Source organism: Corylus avellana, chromosome 8 (genome assembly GCF_965113065.1).
Source record: "Corylus avellana chromosome 8, dhCorAvel1.hap1.2, whole genome shotgun sequence".
Classification (NCBI taxonomy): Eukaryota; Viridiplantae; Streptophyta; class Magnoliopsida; order Fagales; family Betulaceae; genus Corylus; species Corylus avellana.
Window position 1 is genome coordinate 23,366,595 of NC_142497.1, and position 10,077 is coordinate 23,376,671.

The window sequence follows — 10,077 nt, forward strand, 5'->3', positions numbered from 1 at the left end:
ATGTTCTAGCATCCCAGCAACACAAAATCCCATATTGAATAAATGACTGATGAACATTGCAACCGAACCTGAGGGAGCTACCCCTTTTTGGGGAACAACCCTAAGAATAAACAATTAAGAATCAATCCTTAACACCAATGGAATAAATAATAGAATTATAGAGTACCTTCTCTGGATGACTAGATGTCAAGCTTATAAACAATCTACTAGGAGGGCGTGCCATAAACAAGTCAGCAGGTCAGCAGCTTAGCAGCCAGATTGTGTCAAAATGTGGTGCTACTTTCACTTGCAGAAAGTGAGGGGCCTTCAGATTTCACAATGGATGATCCTTTGCCATTAATGTCGAGCCCTTGCAATCGGCCAAGTGGATCATTCTGCATCATTTCTGAGAGTGGATGAGAATTTGATTGATGCAGTTGGTGGTGAGTTGACATGCTAGATTGGGAATGACTGAAAGGCAACTGCATGTTCTGGTGGCAAGCAGGTCCAGGCTGTTGTGGAACTGGGAAAAATGTTGATTGGGTGTATGGCATATGGTGCATTCCCAAGTTAAATGACTCAGAAGGGCTCATTATTTCGCCAGTGGCAATCTTGAGTCTCTCAACTTCCTTCTTCAGTGCTTCATTCAGAGCTGTATGATATCACGGACAAATTTCATACGAAACTTTTAGCCCAGGAAAAGTCATTCAAATAAACATATTTTGATTAGGAGAGATCATAAGAGAAAGTACAAAACTATTTTCATATATCAACATGAATAATAAATGTAAGCATCAAACATACCGTCACGCAACTGAGCCTGTTGCTCCATAGCTTGTAACCGAAGCTTAAGCTCTGTATTTTCACTACTCAAACCAGTTGTGTCCCTCTACATATGAAGAAAAGAAGTGAAGAGGTCATCATCTTTGATTAAGCAACACTATGTATGAGTGTGTCTGTGAATTTGCAAACGAACTCTGAATCCAACAAGTGAAGGTTTAACGTTGAATAAAGCTTGCAGCAGAAATGAATAAACAAAATAATGTTAAAAAAATGGTCACCGTCTTCTTTTTTAGCTATAAACTGACACAATCTTGTGTAATTGAAGAACCATTTTCAGGAAGAAACTAAATACCAAAAGAATAGATCACAAAAATTCATTTTGTCACTTACGACAAATGTCACCTTCAGGAAGCATGCTGCATATCTTATTTTAAATTATGTTTCAAGTGCAGAAATAGATTGCCAGCATTCAAGAAAAATCCTAATTATTATGCAGCAGCAAAACAAGGTCTTTAACTTGGGTAATAATTATGATGCATCTTCTTTTTTTCTTTTCTTTTAACATGCAAAAATATGCATGTCATCCAAAGAAACCATAACTTGACTTATCACGCTCCATTGTACCACACGTGATGGACAAAATAGCTTAGACCATGTTACTATGACTAGAGAAGAAAAAGAAAGAAAGAAGATCTAGAAACTGCCAAGACTGACCTGGAATAGTGTGAGTTGGGCAGAAAGAGTGGTGGCTTCTGTCTGAAGGGTCTGAACCTTGCGCTCAAGTTCTTGTATATAGCGGGCCTTCCTCTCCTTTGAGCGGGCAGCAGACTGGCGATTTGCCAATATCCTATATATAACAACCAAAACGTCAGCTCAAGCGCCCAAAATGCCTAGACTACGGATAATTGAAAATGCATTTGACAGTTGCAGAGAAACATGTATCCAAGTGTGTGTTTGGGTGCTTTTTCTTTCTTCCAAGACGGGTTTGTGAGCTTTTTGCATGTGTAACTTACAAATTTACTGTATGGTGATTGACATGTGCACATATATGCACATAACTTACAAATTATATAATACAACTAGAATCCAGACAATACAAGTCAATTTCAATGTGTTTCCAAATTGTTAATTTCCACAAGTTGGCATTTCTTCATGGGATTCAAGATTCATAATACAAACACAAAATTAATGCACTAGTTCTAATAAGCACAACACTCCTTACAGTGTCTTTTTCCTCCTTTTTTATTGGATTTTCAGCTGAATGTTCTCCATTATAGAAAAAGTGGGCTGTGCTAGAACCTCCACCATCCCCTATAAATAGTGACGTAGCATTTGATGTAGATTCTAAGAAATTGGTTAAATCTCTAGAAACACAATTTATGTAATTTAGTAATGAACTAGCATATCACATAGCAGAGAGATTTTGTGAAAGAAATAGATTTTTAAACACAGAAGAAAGCTCTGACCATGCAACAAGAGATTTAATAATGTATAGTTTAAAATTGTCAGGATAAACATATATATGAGGACCTACAAAAGGAAATGGTTATCAATGCGAGCTCTCAGAAAGTCAAGTTAAACCGTTGCAAATAATTGCCCAAATTTGAAACAGTTTTTGTGTACAAAATAGCACGAAATGACAGACAGCCTGCATAAGGTGAAGGAAAATGCTCAAGGTTGCAAACCAACAGATCGACATTGCAAATCAGTAAAATGATTTCTTCTGAACGTTGTAATAATACATATGTATGCGTGTATAAGTATGTACACCAAGTGTTCACCAAAAGTTTATAAGAAGATACTTCTTTCAGCCAAATTAAAGACATCCAACTGTAGCTTAGAGAGAGAGATCTGACTTAACAAGGCCAATTAATTCCGTATAAACTTGGAGATCTTACTAAAGCATCAACATGAACTAAATCTCTTTTACTCGATGACCCATGTTGCTAACCAAATTCCAAATTCCAAAAACTGTAAACAAAGATGATCACTTTGGGCAACAATCATAACCCAAAAGGCATCATTCACAGCAGAAGTAGAATGTAATCTCAAAATGGCCACCAAACAACACAGTCACATCAACCCAATAAGCATATTGAGTAAAAACTTTCAATTTCCTAGAATTCCAAACTTTAGAAAAAAAAGAAAAAAAAAAAGTTGTGAACTTTTTAATAAAAAATGGAGAGAGGGACCTTTTGGCACGCTTGGGATCGAGGCTCCAGAGCTCGGCGAGCTTGTCAGGAGGCATGGCCTTCTTGGCCTCCATGATCTCGCCAAAGACACCGGTGGACGACGTGGTAGTGGAGGAGCCATCGACAGAGCTGCTATGCCTATGCCTCGCCCTATTCCCACTCCCACTCTTCTCTCCTCCCCCTCCGCCTCCATTTCCCTCGCCGCCACTCTGATTCGCAATCTTTTCCACGTCAATGTAGGTCGAGAAGAGGTCGTCCTCCGATCCCATCTCCTCCATGCTCGCCGTGGACGACCCGCCTCCTCCTCCGCCGCCTCCGCCTCCGCCTCCGCCACCGGCGAACGGATCGGACGGAGAGACATCCGCCATGTCGTCCGGCAGACGATAGCTGACCTCCGAGTGGGCCCTCCTGTGGTGGGTCCCGCCGGCCATCATGTTCCCGAACATCGACGACGACGTCGTTGCAGGAGGAGGAGGAGGAGGCGGAGGGGCATTGGCATTGTTGCGAGGATTGGAATTGGAATTGGGATTGGGATTGGGGTTAGGGTTTGAGGGTGGATCTTGCATTTGTGCGGACATTGACATCTATTCTCGGGTGTGTCTCTGTCTAAACCATAGTATGTGTGCGGCAAAGACAAATGCCGTTTCTTTCGTTTTCTTTTCCCCCTCGTTGCAAGAAACACAAAAATAAACAAATGGAAGGTCCTTATCTTACTCTTCTATGCCATCATTAATTTTTCCCCCAAAAAAAAAAATTAACTTTTTACTGCCCTTCCCTTATTTAGATTATAGCTTTTTTAGGTTGTTTATTGTAAATTTAAAATTTTAATTATTATATTGATTCAATGCATATTGCAATTTTTTTAAAATTTTTATATAGAAACTTGGAGATTTTCACAAATCAAGAACAATCGTCTTGCTCAAAAAGTACAATATCACAAATAAAAACAAAAAAACCGTTCATTCAAATTTGATTTAAAGAATAAGAAATACCCGTCTTAACTAACTTGTGTGCCGCTTCATTTGCATTTCTTTTTACATGTCCTACATACCATAATTGAAAACTATTTAGAAGAATATTTGTATTATTCATCAAATATCCATATATGCTCCAACAACTCCCATCTCTCCGTAATGCATGATCGATCTCCCACGCATTTACATCACCTTCCGGGCTGTCACCGCCTTTGCTACAGAAGAATCATGAATATATGACTTTGTGGCATGAATTGATGCTAACACTTTCCCTTCATGGTCTCTAGCTATTATCTCCACGAAACCATTAGACAATGGCAGAAATGAAAAATAATGTAGAAATATATATGATGAATTGTGTGGTAGCAATGGGAACCCAATTACCCTAGCTCGATCAACTACTTCAAGATGAACACACTGGCCAATAGTGGCACTCACTACACTAGGACCACAGAATTTGAAACAATTGCTGGAGGCTGGACCTGGTTAGAGAAGGACATTCAACGTGCTATGTCTTATTCCTACCATTTTCAATTCTTGATTTATCCAGCTTTTTTCGGTTTTCTCCACCATCTAAGGCAATCAGGATCCATGTGGATCTTTGAATTTAGAAGTCTAAAGTGACGTCGTACATCACAATACTATTGTATTGTTAAACTATCATACCTATTATTAATTAACCTCCTACTCAATATTGTTTGGCCATGTATTTGTTGGCATATATATTATATGTATGTTGCGCAATATCCCTCATGTCCTCTATTTTACACATCAAACCCAATAAAAAGACCTTGCCTATAGTGACTATCATGTCACACTTCCACCTCAATTAAGCTAGGTGAATAATCTCATTTATTTTCTTAAATTTTTTTATCAAAAAAAAAACTGATGAGGAGTCATCCAATCAATTGTTTAAAGGTACTAAAACCATTTTAAAAACCTGATTTAGGTGTGATTCAATCATCTTTTCAATGTATTTCTATTTTTAAGGATATATTTGAGAATTTCCATTACTTATTTTACATAGTAGTATCAGTATGGCATGGAAGTCACTAACGTGACATTTCTGTTTGTTTTGACGTGTTAAATAGGTCAACGCGTTTGGACGTACAATTTCCCATCTCTTTGCTATATATAAACGTAGATAAAAGGTAGATAATTGTTGGATTCAACTCTTGAGGTTTATCAGAAAAATGAGAAGAACAAAAAAAAAAAAAAAAAAAAAAAAAAGGAAGAAAGATAGCAAACTGGCAAAGGATCTGTCAATTTAGAGGTGCAATTATAAATGTATAAGAAGATTTATTATCACCTAGTCCAGACAGAGAGAGGTGGACACTATCAACTAGTCGGATAGAGATTTTACCAATTTTGTTATTTGAATTATTAGTAATGCGAACAATAAATGTAATAAAGATTTTATGAAGCTCACATGTTCGAATAATTCTCGAGCAATCCGCTCACCTATTAGAACATGTAGTTTTGGATCCCAACTAGTTGCAGTACTTGTGGTGAAACACCTTATTATCATTAAAATTTACGATAAATCCAACTTACTGATCTTATTGTGGACAGACATGTGGGTAATATCAAGAACCCACTACATCGATCACTTTGGATTTAACTCACACTCACGGCCTTTTCCTTAATCCTGATCGAAGGGACAATTGCATGAATACAACAAATTACTCTAGTTTTTCTTTGAACGGCTCCTCCGTGGTAAGCATACATTCTATATTGAAAACCTTGCTTATCGCACTCAGAGGGCCATATTTTCGTGTCCTTCACGTCAAGGCTCAATCTCTAAAGTAAGAATAATAATTAGACAATCTATTAAAATTTCTGTTTTTCCAATCAGTTATTCTTTGATTGATAAGGGGGCGGTCTTTTTCATTTTTAGTGTTATTAGAGTAGTACAAGTACTTTCATTACAAGTTTCTTACAAATTGATATACTACTTCACGTGACGCTTATTTTGTCGCTAACGTGACAGTATTACGTGAATTAACATATCACTTGTCATGTCAGCAACTAAGCAATTAAATTTGATTGTTGTTGAAGTGACAATGTCGCGTGGACCAACACGTCTGTTTGTAAGTCCACAGGGCACTTATCACGTCGATTTATAAGAGGTTTGTAAGACCTTAAGCATTTTCACAGGCTTTGGCATCTTCTCCTAGTTGGCAGTAGATTACATTTTCTATCCTTTTCAATGCCTTTCAATCTCGTCACCTTTGCTTCCTTATTAAATAAGTCCGTCCCAATCATTGACATATTTTTTCTGCCTGTGGTTGGAATAGTTGATCTAGTCCGGTCTGAATCTCATTCTTTTTGTTTCTCTTTGGTCAGAGGTCTGCTATACTATACAAGGAGTCTCCTAATCATTGTGCAAAACTCAAAACCAGAGATGTCTTTCCTCTTCATAATTGCATTCACTTTGGTTGCAGCTTTCCTCCTTTCAAAATATCTCTCTAAGCGTCAAACCAGAAATCTTCCTGGAGGGTCTCTGGGGTATCCTTTAATTGGAGAGACATTGAGCTTTCTTCGAGCTCAAAGAGGAGATCGAGGCTCGGATTGGTTAGAAGAAAGGATATCCAAACATGGGTTAGTGTTCAAAACCTCCTTAATGGGTTCCCCAACTCTGGTTATAATAGGTCAAGCTGGTAACAAGTTTGTACTTGGTGCTGAAAATGATGTTCTTGCTGCCAAGCAACCCGCACCCTCTCAGCCATTGCTGGAAAGCAAAACATATTTGAACTCACAGGTTCCAGGTACCAAAACAGTGCACCAAACATGTTTGACATTTCGATTTATAGATAAAAGTGATCAGTTTTTATACAATCTTAGAAAATATGTAACATTTACACAATTACACTACAATAAAATAGGTCTTAAAAGTCCAAAAGATGTGGCTAATAATTTGATCAATTGTCACAAATATTCGGTCTTTGTCGGTCATATTGTCGTTGCTCGCTGATAATGTTTAGGATCGTCACTAATAACTTCAAAACCCAAAATGATATATTGTCGTCGTTGGTAAAAAAAAAATTAGCGACAACTATCAGCAATTAGCACTAAGTCGTTGCTAATGACCAATTTTCTTGTAGTGTACGTTATCGGTTAAATTCTCGTTTGCCACACAGGTACAGGCTGGTAAAAGGAGCAATGATGACCTTTCTAAAGACTGAAAGCCTTCAAAACTGCATCAAAGAGATGGATGAGTTGGACAAGACCCAATTATTGAGAGAAACCAAAGACAGGGACACAATTAAGGCTGTGCTTTTCATAAAGAAGCTTACTTTTTGTATGGCAAGCAACATCCTTTTTGGTATCAAGGATGAGTACACAAGGGAAGCACTGTTTGACGATTTCTCTTTAGCATTCAAAGCAGTTTGGTCTCTTCCTGTGAACTTTCCTGGCACTCTTTACTGGAGAGGCCTAAGAGCCCGGTCAAGAATTGTGAACCGGATTTTGCCAATTATGAGAAAGAAAAAGGAGGAGCTTTCAAAGGGGATTTTGAGCCCTTCAAGCGATGTTCTGTCTTGCTTGCTAGAATTGAGAGATGAAAATCAACAGCCGATTGCTGATGATATGATTATAGACAATTATGTTACCTTAATGATTGCTAGTCATGATACATCTGCAATTCTTATAAGCTTGATGATATGGAAGATGGCTAGAGACCCTGAGATCTACAGGAAAGTTTTAGAAGGTAACTATTCCAATTTTTCAGTGCAATATCTGGCATATTTCCTCTGGTTGATTGCCATAACAATTTTTTTTTCTACTGAATTATCTTTAGAACAAATGGACATTGTAAAGAAGAGGGAAGGAAAAGAAGACAACCTAACATGGGGGGAGATACAAAAGATGAAGTACACATGGCGAGTTGCACAGGAACTGATGAGGATGATCCCTCCTGTGTTTGGTAGCTTTAGAAAAGCACTGAAAGATACCAGCTATGGTGGCTATGACATTCCCAAAGGATGGCAGGTAAGGTTTTTCATCCCAGAAATCCCAATTTCACCCCGGCCATAGTGGCGGATCTAGGAATTCGTATTAGGAGGGGTAGAAGAAGAAGAGTAGGGGCGGGAGAATGAGGAGTAGGGGTTAGAGTCAATAAAACTAAAAAAATACCCTTGGAAAAAAAAAATCAAAAATTTTTGGAGGGGCAAGCACCCCTTTGTACGTATCCGCCACTGCCTAGCCACAATATCTTTGCTTGTCAACTATTACTTTGTAATAAACTAGCGAGGCTTGCTAGCATCAGCTTAAATGATTGACTCGTTTAGATAATATTACGAAATCGGCCGTTAGAATTTTCACTTAACCGATATATGGTCTTTGCGGACAGGGTGGTGCATGTTAAATTACTAGTTGTTCTAAAAGTTTAAACTGATAGGAAGATATAAATTTAATCACTTAATCATTACTTTATCAGTGCATTCTTAGTATATATTGACTACACCTTGACAGGGTTCCATGTTATTTAAAGAAAAAAGAAACTAGTAAAGCTCACAAGTATATATGATTCTGCAGGTGTTCTGGGTGGCCTATGGAACTCAGATGAACAATGAGATTTGAGAATCCAACAGAGTTTGATCCATCACGGTTTGAGAACCCAGCAAAGCCAATCCCTCCCTATGCTTATGTTCCCTTTGGAGGAGGCCTCCACACATGCATAGGGAACGAGTTTGCAAGGGTTGAGACTCTGACGACCATCCACAATCTGGTAAGGATGTATGAATGGTCACAAGTGAGCCCCGAGGAAGTGATTACCCGTCAACCAATGCCATATCCATCTATGGGCCTTCCAATTAAGATCAAACCAATGCATTAAATTGATGACTTGTTACACAGGTGATTGAGGATGAAACTTGCTTTATTTTATATGATGAATGTTTAAAGTTGATAAGAAATGATTGATGTAATTATTTAACTAATATTTAAAACTTTATTCTCACTTGTTCAAACTCTTATTTAATAAGTGGAGCCTAATATGTGAAATATTTTAACTAAACTACTAGGTGAATGACGAAAACAAGTTCAAACTCAGAATCTTTGCTCTAAATTATTCGATAGGAATAAACACAAAGATTAATGGATTAGGATTAAGAGATTTGATTTATTTATTTAATTAAACAAGTTATATTATGGTTGTCCTATATAATTTTATATTCATACCTTAATAGAACTCAAACTCAAACACGAATTAATCTTCCTTAAAAAAGATAATCTTTAACAAAAAAAAAAAAAAAAAAAAAAAAAAGCTCTTGGTGACTGCAGTATCTGAGCCCATATTTGTTGGATGGGCCTCAGCGGGTTCCATTTTGTTTGTTGCTGAAAGGAGTTCATTCGGCATGATTTGGAGGACCCGTATTCTTCTTGGCCCAATTCAAAAAACATATCTGGACCCACGACCCAAAAAAAGCTGAATAACCAAAACCTTCTATTCATTTATTTCAATTTTACAATATTCATATTCTCGTAATCTTTCCTGAATGGGAATTACAAAATGGAACATCAAAATGTAAGTTTGGGGATAAAGACCCTCCGTGGCACCCACTCTACTTTGACACGTATTAGCAAATGCTAATACCCATAAATAGAGAAAATAAACGGAGGATAGGGGCTCCTTTTTAAGGACTTTTTGGCCTTCTCTCTAGCCCTCCCTCTCGTTTTGGTCTCTACAAGCTGGTTCTGTGAAGAACCAGGGGCCATTATTTTTTCTTTTCACTTTCTTTCTTACGTCAAAGGGATGCAGAATTAAGCATCAGAGCGTCTTCAGCTTCGGTCAAAGACCTTTTTACACTTTCTCTATTTTGTATGCACACAATTCTCACACAAAGGACCCCATTTCAGCTCTTGTGTAATAATTATTGTGGTAGCTTGTCCTGACCCTAAAATTGTCCCAACAATGTATATTTTCTTTCCCGATTAAATTTGGTTTTACTCGAACTCAGAACAACATTTGGAATGGGGATTACAAACCCAAGTTTGTTTTGGGGTTAAGAGGGCTAGTTATTGATCTTTTTTTTTTTTTTTTTTAATATTTTCTAATTAAAATCAATCTTATAAGTGTGATATGGATCGGGCTAAGAATATAGTTGGTCTCACAATTTTGCATGTCAAACTCTTATTTAACAAAATCG

The 10,077-nt window shown here is 37.5% G+C and overlaps 1 protein-coding gene and 1 pseudogene across 1 annotated transcript; one reads left to right on the forward strand and one right to left on the reverse strand.

The window, feature by feature from the left end:
* Window positions 1–114: 114 nt before the first annotated feature.
* LOC132163610 (transcription factor RF2b) lies at window positions 115–3,621 on the reverse strand. Its single transcript, XM_059573962.2, has 4 exons — window positions 2,955–3,621; window positions 1,477–1,609; window positions 784–868; window positions 115–631 (listed from the first exon to the last, which is right to left on the reverse strand). Exons 1-4 carry the CDS (start codon window positions 3,536–3,538, stop codon window positions 264–266), a joined length of 1,170 nt encoding a protein of 389 aa, XP_059429945.2. The 5' UTR covers window positions 3,539–3,621; the 3' UTR covers window positions 115–263.
* A 2,711-nt stretch (window positions 3,622–6,332) lies between these two features.
* Window positions 6,333–8,765, forward strand: LOC132163189 (taxane 9-alpha-hydroxylase 1-like; annotated as a pseudogene).
* The last annotated feature ends 1,312 nt before the right edge of the window (window positions 8,766–10,077 follow it).